General features: G+C 42.3%; 1 protein-coding gene across 1 annotated transcript in view; it reads left to right on the top strand.

Annotated features, from left to right (window-relative positions):
- Positions 1–10,441, top strand: part of LOC135707871 (junctophilin-1-like) — a 62,664-nt gene extending 52,223 nt beyond the window's left edge. Inside the window, exons 5-8 of the mRNA XM_065229772.1 lie at positions 4,212–4,345; positions 4,405–4,545; positions 4,604–6,179; positions 9,965–10,441. Coding sequence (XP_065085844.1) covers positions 4,212–4,345; positions 4,405–4,545; positions 4,604–6,179; positions 9,965–10,441 — 2,328 coding nt within the window. The remainder of the gene's footprint in view (positions 1–4,211; positions 4,346–4,404; positions 4,546–4,603; positions 6,180–9,964) is intronic.
- The last annotated feature ends 8,906 nt before the right edge of the window (positions 10,442–19,347 follow it).

Genomic DNA, 19,347 nt, shown 5'->3' with positions numbered 1-19,347 from the left:
AAACTGTGTATTTGATAGAAAGTTATTTGTTTCGACCCACTGATCGAGTCTCTAAATGATCATTTTCTCCAACAATTTCCTAATGCACGAAAGCATAGCAATCGGACTGTATGAGTTATGGTCAGACGCTGGTTTGCCAGGTTTTCGAATGGATATAACTTTGACCTGTCTCCATTCAGGCGGTACAATGTTGTTTTCTAGTAAAGAATTGAATAAGTCTAGCAAGCGTCTTTTAGCAATATCTGGGAGATTTTTCAGAAGATTGAATTTAATCATATCGCTTCCCGGTGAGGAGTTGTTCGATGAAAGAAGAGCCATAGAAAATTCCAGCATTGTGAATGGTCTATCCAGGGAGCCGCCGCTCGGAGACGCTTCTCGAAGAATGTGTTGTGATGGAACTGAGTCCGGACAGACCTTTTTTGCGAAATCGAATATCCATCGGTTGGAGTATTCTTCACTCTCATTAAAAGATGAGCGGTTACGCATGTTGCGAGCCACCCTCCACAAGGTGTTCATTGAGGTTTCTCGTGAGAGCCCCTCGACGAAATTGCGCCGATAACCGCGTTTCTTTTCTTTGACTAATTGTTTCAGCTTTGTCTCAAGCTTTGAATATTCCTCGAAATATGTGGAAGTTTTGTGTCTACAAAAAGCTTTGAAAGCATCAGATTTTTCTACATACAATTTTGTCCATTCTTCGTCCCATCCAGGTGTGGCTGGTCTCCTTTTGAAGGGCGCTCTTGGAACTTTTCTTGTTTGTGCTTCCAGTGAGCTTTTGTATATCAAATCGGCGAGGAATCGATATTCTTCCAATGGTGGAAGCGTATCTATTGATTCGGCACCGATTGTCACCGCCGTTGCATATTTATGCCAATCTATGTTCCTTGTAAGATCAAATGGAACTCGAGATTGTTCTGCAGAGTGAGGGGCACACTTAATTGAAATGATGATTGGCAAATGATCGCTACCATGGGTGATAACGGCGGCTACGAGCAAGGGTACTTCCCCCAAAGATGTTCGGATTTGGGTGAAACAACAATACAACAAAAAGGGAATCAATTTTAGACGTATATTCACTTATCTTTGCCCTCTCCTTCTTGCTGTTGCTGCTGCTGCTCTTCGGTGGGCCCTTCGATAACGGTCTGGCCGCGCTTCTGCTGCTACAAAGCACGGCTGTGCTGAGCGGTCTTGTTTTTCTGTGCTTAGCAGCGGTCCTTGACAATTACCGGGGGGGATGAGTGGGGCTCGTGACGTTGGTGACGAATCACCGGATTGCCTACTCCCGTAGGCAACCCCGGCAGACCCCGCAGTGTCTTCTGTCCAGGCGAACCCACCTCTGGAACTGCCTGCTTCGTCCTGCTTGACGATTAACTGCGGTGGCGAGACTGGCTCTATTGGCTGAGCCACCGCAGTCAGGACGGCGGGTGTTTACCGGATCCTTTTTGGTTAGCCAGGGAAGCAAATAGCTCCTGCTTCCCACAATGGCGATCCAGCACCCTTTTCACCACACTATTTTTCGCAGCCACGGGGCCGGCTTTCACTCGTGGTACACAAAAGTGGTCGTACTTGAACTCGCGACGCGATTGCGAAAACTTCCCATGAGCTAGTTCGGGACAAAAATCTCGGGAAAATCGTCTCCGAACAAAAAAAAAACAGCCTCACTCCACCGTGGCTCGAATTGTTCTCCCCTTCTCACCATCTCGAACAATAACAAAAACCGCCATCGTCCTCCTGCAACCGCGCTCGACTTTTTATGCTGTTTAGTTTATTCGCCTTCTTTTGCAGCGGGAGGAGAAACGGGACCTAATTTTATTTGAGACGCTATACATTAATAAACGATATTTTTTCTAATCTAACTAAACTAACAACATAAAAAACCGAATAAAATCTACAAAGAAAATAACAAATTAAAATATTTACACGCAGAAAAATTTATCGTTGAAACAAAAATATTTGAGGTAAATTCAAACGTAAACTCAGTTTGTTCTGGGGGTTTCTGGAGGATCCGGAATAGATTCAAAATCCATTTCGGATTTTCGTTTTTCTTCCGACTTCAGTTATGGAGGAGGATGATACAGGGATTGGCATCAGAAACGACAGAGTGACGTTGATACTGTGGGGTTCCTCCGGTTTTTTCGATCCATGACATCGGTTTTGTTGCAGGCCGTTTTCAGTTGGTCGGCAAAGCTGGGGCAATTTTTTTTTTTCCTAATGTAAACAAGAAGGAAAAAAAGGCAGGGCCGGGCAGGGCACGCTAAAAATCGTGTACCCAAATTCTATATTGTTGAAATAAATATGCTTTTGACTTTAATTGAAACATATATATTTTTGTTGCAACCATGTTTCTAATTTATTTTGAATTATTTATATGTTTATAAAATGAACATTTATATTTTTGATTTAAATGAACAAAATTCGGTTCCGTGTACATATCAGGCAGTGGTGAGTATGTTGCCGAGCGTGTGACCAAAACAAAAACAAATAATAACAGGCAAGACACACGCTCATGGCAAACACGGCAAAAGAGTGGTTTATAATTGTCACCCTGGACGAGGGTTACAATATCATGCAAAAACATTATAGATCGTTTAAATTTATGAAATATGTCATGAAATATTCCATATATTGTATGCAACCGTACATCGTTGTAAGCAACATTTCTTGCACGTTGCTAGTTTACATAAAAAGAAAGTTTACATACATGAATAACCTAAGTAGAATTCAGTTTTTTTTCTGTGTAGTATGTCTGAGAAAATCTGGTCACTAATGCTATGATCAGATTTCGGAGTTGTATCATGTTACAAGGCTACTTTGATGACGTTTTTCTTGTTGATAATTTCAATAACACCCTTGTAACATGTTACAACCAGGGAAGTGACACTCCTATATTTACTAATAACAAGTTGTCATAGCGAGCATAACACGCTTGATTACGTTCTTTTCACTTTTTTATGCTGCCTACGAAAAGATGGCAGCGTGCTATCAGTGGTTACAACCAAGTTGCAAATACTCATTTCAGCTAGAACAATGTTTTTTTTTAATTATGAAATAATTAGATGCTATGATCATATTTTGAATAGGTCAGATACAAGAAGAGGTTGCAAAAAATGTGTTTGACATACTAAACCTGTTTATTTCACTTCATGAGAGTCACAATCAGCGATTTTTGACGCACTCACTCACTCACTCAGCGATCAGCAAATCGCTGATTGTGACTCATAGAAAGCAAAATTTACAGGTGCTATGTTTCAAACGCATACTGTGTAACCTCTTCTTGTAATTTAAAAGTAAAACATGTCATCATACCATCTTTTGGGTTTATTATTCCGAAAAACATTATTTTAGCTGAAATGAGTATTTGCAACCTTGGTTACAACTCTGTAGTCTGAACAAGGCATAAGGATCAACACAAACAGCTATACGTGCCACATGCCCTTAATTGGAACCAAAGCATCATGACATGGGTCACTTGTCACCAATCCAATCCAAGACCAATGATCCGCCAAAAAAAAATTGCCAAGATTCTCCTAGCTCGTGATATGCACTGATTCTGCCAAGGCATATATGCACGAAAGATGTATTTCATAGCAGCAGTTCCATTTAAAATGACGATTTTTTTTAATTTTATTATTGACCTTCTACGATTATGTTGAAACTTTGCACAGTTGTTTGTTATTGTCCAACATACCATTTTACATATTTGGTTCCCTAGTTTTGTACACGATTAACACTTGAAAAGGGCTTATGCAAAAATTATACACATCAACAGAAAAACATATATCTCACGAACGATTTGTTTGATCGAGATGGTGTCTTCGGCGAAGTTGCGAACAAGTATTGTGCCTTTCAAGAAAAAATATACACTGTAAAAAATTATCAAAATCCATAAACAAACTGTTTGAAGTGGTTAATTTTTTTTAATGATTTACCACCGGTGGAAGTGGAAAATGGGTCAAACATTTTTTTTTCACGAATGTGCTTAGGGCAGTTCCTGTTATGAGCAAATGAGCTAATTTTATGCACAGAGACTATTGGAGTATAATATAGAAAGTACATTTTTGATGGCGAGCAAAAATCTGAGAACATTGAGAATAATGCAACGTCATTTATGAATAGTCCCATTCTACCCGTTCTCTTATTTTTTCAAAATTTAAAATCAAAGTGTTCAACACATAGTTCTAATACTTCATATGCTTTCTTCATTATAATTACAGGGCCTTAAAATAAGAAAGCAACGAAGTACTGGTGATTTGGAAAAACGTGGGACTGGATCTGGAAGCATTCGATCAACTGCTTCGATTGCATCATGGCTTAGCACGGAGTCCTCACAGTCAGGAATGACAAACAAGTACGTATTTACTACAAGAACATCACACCAGATAATTTTCAAATATTCTATTGTTTCAGATCAATGCATACAGATTCCAATGCTAGCTTTATTGTGGAAGATGAACAGTTGGACGGTAGTGTGATTGAGACGTATATGGGTGAATGGAAGAATGATAAGCGTTGTGGCTATGGTATTTCGGAGCGAAGTGATGGGTTAAAGTAGGTCAAACATGATGAATTACATTTGAATTGTATTATTAAAACTTTATGTTTTCAGGTATGAAGGTGAATGGTTTGCAAATAAGAAATACGGATATGGTGTTACGACGTTTAAGGATGGCACGAAAGAGGAAGGCAAATATAAAAATAATGTACTTATAACTAGTCAAAAAAAGAAACATCTGTTTCTGATCCGCTCCGCCAAATTCAGAGAACGAATAGACGCTGCAGTTGATTCTGCTCAACGCGCTTCTAAATACGCATTACAAAAAGCTGATATTGCCATTTCAAGGACAGCGACGGCACGTGGAAAGGCTGAATTAGCAGACGTTGCCGCGGACACAGCGCGTGTAGATTCTGATGTGGCTATACAGATGGCTAGAGAATTTGCCCCAGACTTCAAACCACAACTGTTAGAGCGGTTTGAACGATTAAGACGGGAACGGCAAGTCAGGACACCGTTGGATTATTCCATCAAACAAATCCCAGATATACCACCCAAACCCTCGATAGGCGATGGAGTACTGAAACAAAATACCTATAACCAAGAAACAGTTAGATCCCCAACGCAGCCACAATCCCTAATGTATAATCATGATGTGACAAATGTAGCTTTTAACAAAGGGTATCCCAATACCCAACAATCCGTTCCGAACTATAACATGGTACAGCGGCCTAGTAATCGAAAGTTATCGCAGTCTTTTGAGCGGAATAGTCAGCAGAGTTTCGGTGCGATACCAAATATGCCGAACAATGTACAGAATGCGTATTCGAACACTTCGCCAAATATGCATGTTGGTAGTCCAATCAGTAATATTATGAACCAACAACAGTTAGAATCAAGTTACGTGGATAGACAAAGTTATCAACAGTTAGACATAGAACGTTTTCAACAAGATAATTTTACTCATCGAAATTCCAGTCAGATTTCCGGTGCACCTAATACTGCGCCACTTGTAGGACAGACCTCTATAGATTACTTTGACCATTATAAACGACCTCCTAGCAGAGACGGCTCAGTGGATCGATATTCGAGAGCGGCTAGTAGGCTAGGTGGAACACAATCCAGACAATCTTCAGTAGATAGAACCGGTTCATATGTAGTTAATCAAGGTGTAGCGAACGAATCCGTGCCTGACCGATCTGTACGTGCTGGTTCGCAAATTCGAGGGATAACTCCCATAAGGAATGTAACGAATGTAAACAATGCGATACCAACGGGTAATGGAATTGGTCCGCATCCACCGTCCAGAGCAAATACCCCGCTTCGTCAGCAGACAAATGATGCTCCGTTTTCCAATACAAATCAACCTTTTGAAGACGTTCTGCTGCGGCAGCGAACTCTTGGCCAAGACATTATTCCTTCGCCATCTCAGCCAAAACGAACAGAAAGCTTATACCTATCGAAACCGTTTGGGAAAATTGGTGGACCCAGTGATTCTGCTGCACCGGCAACGATGAGCAGAGGAGGTGGACGAGGAGTAGGAGGAGGAGGAGGAGGAGGAGGAGGAGGAGGAGGAGGAGGAGGAGGAGGAGGAGGAGGAGGAGGAGGAAGAGGAGGAGGAGGAGGAGGAGGAGGAGGAGGAGGAGGAGGTGGTGGTGGTGGAGGTGGTGGAATGTCGAGGACACCAAAGGTAAGTGAATGTCTTGTTGAAGCAGATTTTTGTTTTATTTGCGGCGTTCTTTGTTATTTGGCGGCTAAGCAGTGCTGCAAAATATCGACAATACACGGTGATATTGAGTGCTCATTGCAAGACAGCCAATATTACATGATACATGCCATAGTCTGTACAGGGTATAAGAGATTGTTCAGGCAAAAATATGCTCTTAAACTAAAAATGGCTTATTCTGGCATTATTCAGCTGAAATTGTTTGTTTGGTAAAATATCTAGGTCCTTTTAAATGCCAGGTTAATAATGTGACACACGGAATTACACTTTTTGTTACCAGGTGAACCATTGTCATTTACGAAAACATTAATGAGGTTTTTTAGGTTTTCTTTCAGTGACGATGTCAAAAATATACCTGTTTTTTCATCATCCGGTAGACTAACATAACGGCCAACTTTTCCTAACTAAACTAATTCGCGGTCTAAAGTTGACTCCCGCGGCACACATAAGGACTAAAAACATGAATATGGTTTCAAAATTCCTTCACAGTGAGGTGTGGGAGAGAAATTTTTATATGCTTGTTATAGCTAACTTCAAACGGCTACAGAAAGTTGAATGCTTCACTCTATAAATCACACGTTTTGATGGTGCAGTTTGGTTTACGCCGGGATCCGAAATCGTTTTGGGGTTTCGTAAACAGCAAGAGGAAAAGCTCATCAGTTCCGCCTAATGATCTATGATGGCAAAGAGTCCAATAGTGAAGAAGAAGCATGCAATTTCTTCGCGATGCATTTTGCATCCATCTTCGAACCAATGTCATCGTCCGACGTCGAGGCTGAACTGGCTGCGACAAATGTCGCGCTGGATGCAGTTGATTTAGACACGTTCGAAATTTCATCTGCAATGATCATCGGTGCTTCAAAAAAGTTGAAGAATTCATTTGCTCCTGACTCTGATGGTATCCCTCCTGCTGTTTTCCGTCGCTGCGCATGCGCAGTAGCTGAGCCGTTAGCCTTCATTTTCAACCGTTCGTTTAAACTAGGTGAATTTCCCATGAGATGGAAACTACCGTACATGTTTCCTGTGCACAAAAGTGGTGACCGACGAGATGTTAAAAACTACCGTGGGATAACCAGCCTTTCTGCCACATCGAAGCCTCTCGAGGTTATCGACAGTGATCAAATTCAACGCGCTACAAAAAACCACATTTCGTCAGATCAACATGGATTTACCGGTAGGTCTGTTGCTACTAACTTGCTGGATCTAACTACTACCTGGTCATGTGATGACCTTCTATCGGTCCAAAGACCCGTTAATTTACGAATACCACATCGATGATACTGTTCTTAGCAGAGTGGATCAAGTGACGGATCTTGGTGTCGTATTGGACTCGAAGCTTTCCTTTCATTCTCATTATGCATCGAATATTTCCAAGGCTAATCGTCAACTTGGCTTCATCTCTAAGATTGCCAAGGATTTCACGGATCCACACTGTCTAAAAGCATTGTATTGTTCACTCGTAAGGCCGATCCTAAAAAATGCTTCAGTTGTATGGGCTTCAAACGACGTATCATGGAATCTAAGATTCGATCGTGTGCAAAAAAGATTCATAGGACTTGTGCTCAGAAACCTACCGTGGCGTGATCCTTTGAACCTTCCAGCATATCCCGATAGATGCCGTCTGCTTGACCTCGAAATGCTTGATCGAAAACGTAAGCTACAACAGGCTACGTTTATAGCTAAATTACTCAATGGGGACGTCGATTGCTCTCATCTTCTGTCACTGCTTTATTTCCGTGCTTCAGGTAGGATGTTACGTCAGCAATCTCTGATGCAACCGAGCTTTCATCGTACTCTCTATGGCTACAACCAGCCTATTTGTGCAATGGTTCGTATGTTTGTATCCGTCGATTCCGCGTTTGATTTTGGTAAGTCCACACCTCAATTTGTGAATAGAGTAAGAAGACTATGCATTGCATTAAGTAAAGCCTTACCGACCAACAGGTTGGAATATTGTGACTGTCACATTTCATAACCTACATGACCAGAATATTTTGATAATACGCATGGACGTACATATGCAGTTACTCTTGAAACGAGAAATAATTAAAACACAAAATGTATTTTTCAAAATTGCATTTTTTTTTGATGCAGCTCGTTGAAAAACTGGATTTTTCAGCACTCATCGTAATTTGTAGGATAAAGGGTGATACGGTCAAAATTTGGTCAAGGGAAAACGCGTGTAAATCGGTGAAATCGTTTATTTAAAAAATCAAATTAAATTTCTTTTTCAAGTTCAATTAGTATAAAATTCAGGAAAAATATTCAGTTAGGCTTCCGCTTTTCCAAATCCGAATTGCCGGGCCTTACGCTTGACCCCTGCCATCAGATTTTGTACAGCCACCTTGTCCACCTTCTTCGCCGCAGAAAGCGAGTTTGCCTTGAACTGCTGCTCGCCCTTAGCAGTTTTTTTGGTCTTCTTTAGGTTCCGCTTGACAATAGCCCAGTATTTCTCAATTCTTGTCCTTGGGAACCACCTGCACGTTGTTGGCGGCGTACCACTCCATGGCCTTTTTACCGTAATGGCAAGATGCCAAATCCGGCCAAAACAGTACGGAACAACCGTGTTTCTTCAGGAAAGGCAGCAAACGTTTATTCAAACACTCTTTCACGTAAATTTCTTGGTTGACAGTCCCGGAAGCTATGAAAATGCTGCTTTTCAAGCCACAGGTACAGATGGCTTGCCAAACCAGATATTTCTTTGCGAACTTTGACAGTTTCATGTGCTTGAAAACATCTGCTACCTTTCCCCTTCCTTTTGCCGTATAAAACTCCTGTCCCGGAAGCTGCTTGTAGTCGGCTTTGACGTAGGTTTCGTCGTCCATTACCACACAGTCAAACTTCGTCAGCATCGTCGTGTACAGCCTCCGGGATCGCGCTTTGGCCGTCGTATTTTGTTTATCATCGCGATTTGGAGTCACTACCTTCTTGTAAGTCGATAGTCCGGCTCGTTTTTTGGCTCGATGCACGGTTGTAGACGATACACCCAGCTTATTTGCGGCATCTCGGAGAGAGAGGTTAGGGTTTCGCTTGAAACTACCGGCAACTCTCTTTGTCGTCTCAGCGGCTTCCGGTTTTCGATTTCCCCCCGATCCAGACTTCCTGGCTGTCGACAAACGTTCCCCAAACACTTTAATTACATTTGTAACGGTTGATTTGGCAACTTTTAGCGATTTTGCCAACTTTGCGTGCGAATAGCTCGGATTTTCGCGATGCGCGAGCAAAATTTTGATACGCTGCTCTTCTTGCTTGGACGGCATTTTGACAACTGAAGAGTGAATTCCAAAATCAAAATAGGAGCAACATTCTACACACACACACCTTCAAAATGAGGGGTGTTCAGGTTTTTTAAATGCAAAATTGAAAGAAATACGTCAAGTTGATATTGACCAAATTTTGACCGTATCACCCTTTAAATGTACGACTTGGGTTGGCTTCATTTTGCAACTTTTCACTTTTCGACACTGATATGAATAACATAATGGCCTACTTTTCCTAACTATAAAATAACAGTCGCGAAAAGTTCTACTTTATGGTGCCGTAGTAAAAGGAAAAGTATTGGCAGTTTATTCAGTTTCACGTTAACTCCAATTTAATGTTTAGATAATACATCTTAAAATAAATAGATTATTGCTACACCGTTCGAAAAATTCATGTGAATTTCTTAGATATAAAGTGCACATAAAATTAACGATATTTTTGGCATAAATTTACGCGATATTTTACACACTGGCATATCATGTGTCCAGAACAAAAAGCTTCTGGTCCAGAAGAGCTACGCTAACGTGACGAAGCAAACGGGTCCACGACCGCAACCAACACCAGCTCGTCCGAAACCAGTCAAGCCGAAACCTACCGCACCACCAACGGCAACGTTGGGTGCATTTCCCGAGTTGCCGAAGCAGACGGACACGAATGCGCAGAATAGTAGCCAGGCCGCAACAGCTGTAGCGTCCCTGTGTCCGCAACCACTACTAGCGCAAATGTCGTCGTCGCAACGAGTGCCATCGGTAACTGCCCATCCAGCCAACACCAGCACGGCTACGGTTGACCTGTTTAAGAAGCCCCCACACGCGCTGCGATCGCAGAGCAAGAGCGGGAATGGCAACGAAACCGACGAATCTTCCACATCCACGAGTAGCAGGCGGGACAGGGCCGACCGCCGAGCAAAGAAACCGCGCCGGACCAGCGAGGACGAAGAGCGGGGTGGAGAGAAGCTCCCATAAATGGCTCTCACATCCTACAACGTTGCTTCCATCAACATCGGCACCATCACGAACCCTACAAAACTAAATGCGCTCCGAACCTTCATCAGTAGCCAAAACCTCGCTATTGTGTGTCTGCAAGAGGTTGAAAACGAGCAGCTCTCCTTGCCTGGCTTCGTCGTTTTCGCCAATGTAGACCACATGAGAAGAGGTACAGCTATTGCTCTGAAGGACCACATCCATGCCACTCACGTCGAACGAAGTCTGGACGGCCGACTGCTTGCGCTGAGAGTGCAAGATACAACTATCTGCAACGTTTACGCTCCCTCCGGCTCTTCGCAGCGCGCAGCTCGGGAGGATTTCTTTAATGGGACGCTTGCCTACTACCTCCGTCATCGGACACAGCATGTGATTCTGGCTGGTGACTTTAATTGTGTGCTGCGAGCATGCGATTCAAGTAGCCCCAACACAAGTCCCTCACTCAAAACAGCTGTGCAGCAGCTCCAGCTGTACGATGTGTGGGAAAAGCTTTGTCCACGCGATACAGGCTTCACCTACGTCAGCAGAAATGCTCAATCGCGCCTCGACCGCATTTATGTCAGCAGCGTTTTGCGCGATAACCTGCGAGCAGCACACACGCATGTCTGCTCGTTCACCGACCACAAAGCGCTGACACTCCGAATATGCCCCCCCCAACTTGGACACGTACACGGCCGTGGATTCTGGTCACTTCGGCCCCACCTTCTAACTGACGAAAACGTTGGGGAGTTCCAATATAAGTGGCAATATTGGACCCGCCAACGCAGGAACTACGGGTCATGGATGGAATGGTGGCTCTCGTACGCTAAGCCTAAAATAAAATCGTTCTTCAAGTGGAAATCTCGTGAAGTTTTCGACGAATTCTACAGCGCACACCAGCGTCTCTATGCGGAGCTACGGTTAGCGTACGACGGGTATTACCAGCACCCAGAACTGATAACCACGATCAATCGATTGAAAGGGGAAATGTTGGCACTGCAGCGTAATTTCTCCCATACGTTCATGCGGATCAACGAAACGCACGTGGCGGGGGATCCACTGTCGATATTCCAGTTGGGGGAGAGGCGGAGAAAGAGAACCGTCATCACACAACTGGCCACGGAGCAAAATGCAAACATCGAGGAACCGCAAGCGATCGAGGCGCACTTGCTGGGCTATTTCTCCGAGCTCTACTCGGAAGAAGCAAACGGTGGAGACGACAACAGCTTCGTTTGTGAGGAAAGACCCGTTCCGCCGAACGACCCACTGAATGAAGCCTGCACGAGCGAAATCACTACGGCAGAAATTCTGTCGGCAATAACAACAAGTGCTCCCAGAAAGTCTCTCGGCTGCGACGGCATCCCGCGAGAGTTTTATTACCGCATGTTCGACGTTATCCACCGAGAGCTGAACGTGCTGCTCAACGAAGCGCTCACCGGCAATCTTCCCGCCGCATTTGTGGAAGGCATTATCGTGCTGGTTAAAAAGAGAGAAGGAGACAACACGGCACGATCCTACCGTTCGATCTCGCTGCTCAACAGCGATTACAAACTGTTCTCCCGCATTACCAAGACCAGGCTAGAGCGGGTGATGAGAGCCCACCACGTGCTGAGCGATGGACAGAAATGCTCTAACTCCGAGCGAAACATCTTCCAAGCCACCCTTGCTCTGAAAGATCGGATCGCCAGTCTCCGTCACCATCGCCGTGCCGGGAAGCTCATAAGCTACGATCTCGATCATGCGTTCGATCGGGTCCGGCACTCATTTCTCTTCTCGACCATGCGCTCCCTCGGATTCAACGAGAATCTCATCGCTTTGCTGGCGCAGATTGCCAATCGCACAACCTCACGGCTGCTCATCAATCGGCATCTCTCTCGCCCTTTCGAAATCCAACGCTCCGTACGGCAAGGGGACCCGTTGTCCATGCACCTCTTCGTGCTGTACCTCCACCCACTGGTGGTCAGACTCGAGCAAGCGTGCGGAAATGATTTGCTAGTGGCCTACGCGGATGATATCAGCGTCATCGTCACATCGGTCGGGCAAATCGGGGCGATGAATGGTCTGCGCCAAATTGAACTTGCGGAAGACTATTGCCATTGACGTTGGGTTTTGCGAAGGCAACGCGATCATCACCCCGTGGCTGCAAACAGCGAATGTAGTCAAAATTCTGGGTGACGTTGAACTGGGATGCACAGGTAGGGAAGTTCGCGCAGCAAATGTGGTTGCACTCTCTACGGACACTAACGTTGCACCAAAGAGTCATCATGCTGAACACGTTCGGCACCTCCAGGATATGGTATCTGTCGTCGATACTGCCGCCCCTTGCCAAGCACACGGCGAAAATTACATCAACGATGGGTACCTTCCTGTGGAGAGGAATGGTGGCCCACGTCCCAATGATGCAGCTAGCACGGAGCAGAGAAGACGGAGGACTGAAGTTGCATCTACCAGCACTAAAATGTAAGTCGTTGGCCATTAACCGGCACCTTCGTGAGATCGATTCCCTTCCTTATTATAGATCCCTTCTGCTCCACGTAAATCCCCGCCCAGCAATCTCTATAGATCTTCCTGACCTCAAAATAATCCTATCTAGTTTATCCCAAATTCCCCACCAAATCCAACAAAACCCCTCCGCCGATCAAATCCACCGACATTTCGTTCTCCAAACCGACCTGCCAAGGGTGGAACGTAATAGCCCGACAACCAACTGGCCGCGCACGTGGCGCAACATTGCGGCAAAGCAGCTCACTTCAGCGCAGCGGACGAGACTGTACCTCCTGGTCAATGAGAAGATCGAGCATCGCAAGCTATTTTTTGTGATACAGCGAGTGGCGGACGAGAACTGCACACATTGTGACAATCAAACGGCGGAAACTCTCCTCCATAAATTCTGCACCTGCACTCGTGTTGACCCGGCTTGGACGGTCCTGCAGCAGAGGATAACAGGCATTTTGGATGGATGAAGACGACTCACATTTGAAGACCTGGTGAGACCTGCCTTAATAGGAATAGGAAATACGAAACGTGTGGAAATTCTTAACCTTTTTTTTAATTACATCTGCTTTGTTAATGAAAGTAACGGTAGAATTGATGTAGCTGAGTTAAATTTTCATCTAGATATAGAAAACTAATTGTAAAAACACTGACAATAAAAACTAAACTTTTATAAAAAAAAAAAAATATTTTGTTGGGCATTTGTTCTAAAGTCTCATCATTCGAAATTCTATGTACCTCGGTAATACTGTACCAGGGAGTCAACTTCAAAATCATCTCAAGAACTTTGTTCTGAATCCTTTGAAGTGCTTTTTTCCTGGTCGTGCAACAACTAGACCATATTAGCACAGCGTAAAGCATGACCGGTCTAAAAACTTGTTTAAATATTAGAAGTTTATTGGATTGCCTGTTTATAAGAGGATACAAACATTTTATATCATCATCGTTTGTAGTAGGCACACTGTCAGTGCTTCTGGTCGATTGTAAACTGGGTGCTTCTAGTGACTCTTAAAATGAAGTTAAAAAAAACATATTTGACATTACTCTAAACACTACACTACATTCGAGCCTGACGTTACAAAGTTTTCAGAATGCTATAATGTGACGTCATGCTCGTTTGACTCATGGCTACCAATGTAAATACATTTTTCAAATACAATATTCACCTTGGCTGTTGACAGCAGGAACTCCGGATGGTCCAGCGTTGGGCTCTTCCGGTGTGGATTTATACAGTTTGAGGTAGCAATTTCTGCATATGAAGGAACTGCCATCTAATTTAACTTTTTTCTTCACCGCATGTCTTTGGATTAACAGAGCTTTTGTTTCCTTACTGATTATTTCACTTCTAAGTTCATCCTTAAATACAGGGTGCGTGACGAATTTTTGCAGTAAATGGCATATTTGAGAAAAAATACACCAGTTAGTTATTCTAGCAATGAATTTTGTGCGATTTATTTTCTTTCGCAACATATGGAAGTTGTAAGTAAATTTATTCAAAAAAAAATGCCTTCCCTTTCGACGACTGTAGTTAGACGCTTCCGGAAACTGCAGTATGCGCGTTTTAAAATGTTTCGATCCATAGATGTCATCACTGCCTTGATTTTAGCTTTTAGCGACTTAAGTGTGGTGTGAGGGGTTCTATTGGTATCCCGTTGGACGGCGCCCTATACAAAATAATCCAACGTATTGATATCGGGACTGCTTGGGGGTCAAATTTATTCCTCCCAAATTTACGAAATATTTTCCGTAAGCCATTTCTGTGCTTTATTAGCAGTATGAGCAGGTGCTCCGTCTTATCACTTTCCCAAGCCTTTTTTTAATATTATACACTGTTCTTTCAGACACATTTACCGACCGAATTATTTCTTTCATGCATACTCCGGCGCGCAACAAAGCGACAACGGCTGACAGATTGCTCTCTTGTTTCGACATCTTTACGTTTACTCAACATTGTTTGTTTAAATCTTACACCTAACAGTATAAGCTATACAGTGCTGCCAAATATATCTAAATCATGATGCACAAGCATGAGAAATTACTATTTGAAATTTACTGCAAAAATTCGTCACGCACCCTGCATTGTACCTACCAAGTTTTCCGTATGATTCTAGCATGTACACTGTCTAGGTAGCTATTTACTTGTTGAAGTATTCACTTTGAATAAACAAGCCTATAAAAGCAGAAGCAGAAAATTGATATGGATTATGTCAATGACAATGTCAGCTATGTACCAATGGAGACGCAGGGTTATCTAGTCGTATTGGAGTAATGAGCGAAATTTCTAAACATGATAATTTCAAAAAATCATAACTCAAAAAAGAAGAAAAACATCGCTGATTTTTTGATATGTTGATCGGATCCGGATCTGAGCTGATGATCTGGAGCTGAATTCGAGAATAGTGAGAGCAATTGTGCTGGAGAATCAAGGTGGATTCTGTCCTGAGCGATATTTCACACGCGGGGCGAGATTTTGCGAATGTACGAGAGGGAAAGAAGTACTAGTTGTCTCTCTGATTCCAACCCAAATTCTGCTCCGCTCCGCTAATGCACGCTCAGATCTGAATATGTACACCATTAGACTTATGATGTCAGTGAGCTGATGACCTGCGGTTCCTAAAAATGAACCACGGCTGGCTTTAGTGAGTCGGGTCTATAGAACAGCTCGAGAGCCCATCTCCAGATCTGAGCTGATGATCTGGAGCTGAAGCCGAGGATAGTGAGAGAAAATCTGCTGAAGAATTAACATCAGAAATAAAATCTGTATGTAGACTGGATTGCTTAGCTTGAGAAAAGGCGTAACATCGTGTAACACAATGTCGATCATATCATCGCGTGTGACATTTGTTTCAAAATTTCTATAATTTCATGGTGAGCTAAAGAGCTGTTCGAAAGAATCGATTCCCTTTAATGAGCTGGACGGGTCTGATCCGCTCAGCCAGGTGAGCTATTTTGCCCACCTCTAATTCAAATCGGTTCAATGGTTCAAAAGTTATGATTTTTAAAAAAATGCAATTTTTGGAAAAAATAGAAATAAATCGATTTTTTGGATTCCCTCTAACTGGAAATGGTCACCCTAAAGAGAAAATAAAAAAAATACGGGTCTAATATTTTTCGATAAGGAACAAAACTACCAATTGTTACGAAATTCTGAGAACCACTATATCGTTTTGCTATGGAATGGCTTTATATATACATACTAAAAAAAATCTGAATTTTACTGGTGATGTAAACATCAATGCATGCAAACATTCATGCATGTAAACTTCCTTTTCACGTAAACTAGCAGCTTGCAAGAAATGTTGCAAACAAAGGTGGAAAATTGCATACAATATATGGAATATTGCATGACAAGTCTCATAAATTTACACGATTTATAATGTAAATTGACGCTCCATTTATGTGGATCATAGTAACGGAAATTTACACTACTTTTTTTTAGCTGTGTATATATTAATATATATATATATACTAGCTGAGTGTGCCCGGTCTTGCTCGGGATTCAATATTAGCTTGAGTTTATGCGCCGATTTAAAAAAAAGCATGCTATATTGTACGTAGCCCCCCCCCTATTATCTAAGGGGCTACCCCCTATGATTATCTCCTTATACACTCGCCCCACATGCCTTATTTGGTTCCATTTGCTTGATTAGTTCTCGAGTTATGCAAAAATTTCTGTTTCATTTGTATGGGAGCCCCCCTTACAGAAGGGGGAGGGGTCTCAAACCATCATAAGAACCTTCCACGGCCCCAAAAACCCCTGCATACAAATTTTCACGCCAATCGGTTCAGTAGCTTCCGAGTCTATAAGGGTCAGACAGACAGACAGACAGAAATTAATTTTTATATATATAGATAGATAGATATACAGTCAAGATTCCGGATTTTTCAAAACCGCTCATAAACGTCTTATCAGAATGAATTAGGAGTTGTGACTGGAAAATGGACCCTGCGGACCACGAGATGGTTCACCGGAAAATCCGGAACATCGGAAAAAGTGGTCAATTCATGAAACTGATCCTAGAGCTCCGTGGATTTTTCAAACCACTTATAAACGTCTTATCAGAATGTATTCGGAGTTATGACCTTATTTTGGACTCTGGGGACTACAGGATGGTCCACCGGAAGATCCGGAACATCCGTAAAAGTGGTCAATTAATGAAACTGATCCTAGAGCTATACGGATTTTTCGGAACCACTCATAAAAGTCTTATCAGAATGAATTCGGAGTTGTGACCAAAAAATTGACCCTGGAGACTACGTAATGGTCCACTATAATATCCGGAACATCCGTTAAAGTGGTCAATTCATGAAACTGATCCTAGAGCTCCACGGGTTTTTCGAAACCACTCTTAGATGTCTTATCAGAATGAATTTGGACTTGTGACCGGAATATGGACACTGGAGACTACAGGATGGTTCACTAGAATATCCGGAACATCCGTTAAAGCGGTCAATTCATGAAACTTATCCTAGAGCTCCGAAGATTTTTAAAAAACCACTCATGTACGTCTTATCAGAATGAATTTGGAGTTGTGACTGGAATATGGACTCTGGGGACTGCAGGATGGTCCACTAGAAGTTCCGAAACATCCGTAAAAGTGGTCAATGTATAAAACTGATCCTAGAGCGACGCGGTTTTTTTCAAAACCACTCATAGACGTCTTAACGGAATGTATTGGGAGTTGTGTTCGGAATAAAGACTCTGGAGACTACGGGATGGTCCACCGGAAGATCCGGAACACCCGTAAAAGTGGTCAATTCATGAAACTGATCCTAGAGCTCCGTGGTTTTTTAGAAATTACTCATAGACATCTTATCAGAACTTTCGGAGACGAACCAGCCCAGGGCTGAAAGTCTCCTTACTAAAGATATATAAAAAAAATCTTATCAGAATGAATTCGGAGTTGGGCTCTGGAGACTACGGGATGACCCATGACACTTAAAAGTGTCTGGAAGTTATTAAATACTTAAAAACCACCTAGAAATCATCCATGATAATAAATAATAAAAATGTGTCTATGAGCAGTTCTAAAAAACCACAGAGTGCTTAGATCAGTTTTCTTGACCTATCCACTTTAACGGTTGCTCCGGATATTCCGGAGGACCATCCAATGGACTCTGTGGTCCATTTTCCAGTCACAACTCCGAGTTCATTCTGATGAGTTGTCTATTATTTTCCAGAGGAGCGTTCATGATCTCCAGTGTCTATTTTCTGATCATAACTCCGAATTCATAATTATAAGACGTCTATGAGAGTTTACGATAAAAAACGGAGTTCTTGGATCAGTTCCATGAATTTAGCCTTTTTACGGATGTTGCGGATCTTTCGGAGGACCATCCACTGCACAATGGTCCCAAAGCCGTATTTAGGAATACAAAAATGTTTGCACCCAAACTGTCAGTTTTAGGTATATAGTGTCTTCGGGAAAGTTTCTTCGTATTGTTTAGCCAATTTGAAATTAGGGTAGTCCTTAAAATTGGTGAATGTGATTGGCCGATCTTTTTATGTTAGTGAAATTAGGGTGGTCCACAAATTGGAGATTTGAAAATTCAAACTTTTTTTTATTATTTGAGATAGACCAATGCAATGTTTTGAAAGTTGTAGAACAATCAATTCGAAGCAATTTTGCTAAAGATACTAAATTTCTATCTCTTATGAGCTATGATTTTTTAAACAAGCAGGAAATAAAAACTTGATGCCATGAGCAAAGTTGGTTCAAATTGATTGTTCTACAACTTTTCAAAACACTGCATTAGTATATCTCAAGTAATAAAAAAAGGTTGAATTTTCAATTCACCAATTGTAAGGACCACCCTAATTTCAAATCGGCTAAAAAATACGAAGAAACTTTACCCAAAACACCACCTAAAAGTGATGGTTTTGGTGCTAGTATATTTGTCTTCATAAATACGGCTTTGGGACCATCGTGCATTGGACCCCAGGGTCAATTTTCTGGTCATAACTCCAAATAAATTCTGATAAGACGCCAATGAGTGATTTCGAAAAAAGCGGACCTCTTAGCTCATTTTCAAGAACTGATTTTTTTTTTATTGATGTTCAGGATCTTCCTGGTGAACCATCTCGTGATCCCAAAGGTCCATTTTCCGTTTAAGCGTTCATATTCCGGTCACAACTCCAAATTTATTCTGATAAAACGTTTATGAGTGGTTTCGCAAAATTCATGGAGCTCTAAGATCAGTCTCATGAATTGAAAACTTTTGAGGATGTTCCGGATCTTTCGGTGGATCATCCTGTAGCCCCAGAGTCCAAATTCTAGTCAAAATTCCGAATTAATTGTAATAAGACGCCTATGAAAGGTTTCGAAAAAAAAACATGGAGCTCTAGGATCGGTTTCATGAATTGACCACTTTTACGGATGTTCCGGATCTTTCGGTGAACCATCCCGTGGTCTCAA

Source organism: Ochlerotatus camptorhynchus, unplaced genomic scaffold, assembly GCF_037179485.1.
Source record: "Ochlerotatus camptorhynchus isolate MF236.1 unplaced genomic scaffold, CSIRO-AGI_Acam_v1.1 ptg000322l, whole genome shotgun sequence".
Taxonomy (NCBI): domain Eukaryota; kingdom Metazoa; phylum Arthropoda; class Insecta; order Diptera; family Culicidae; genus Ochlerotatus; species Ochlerotatus camptorhynchus.
The sequence above is the reverse complement of the archived record's forward strand: the minus strand, read 5'-3'. Positions and strand labels throughout refer to the sequence as shown.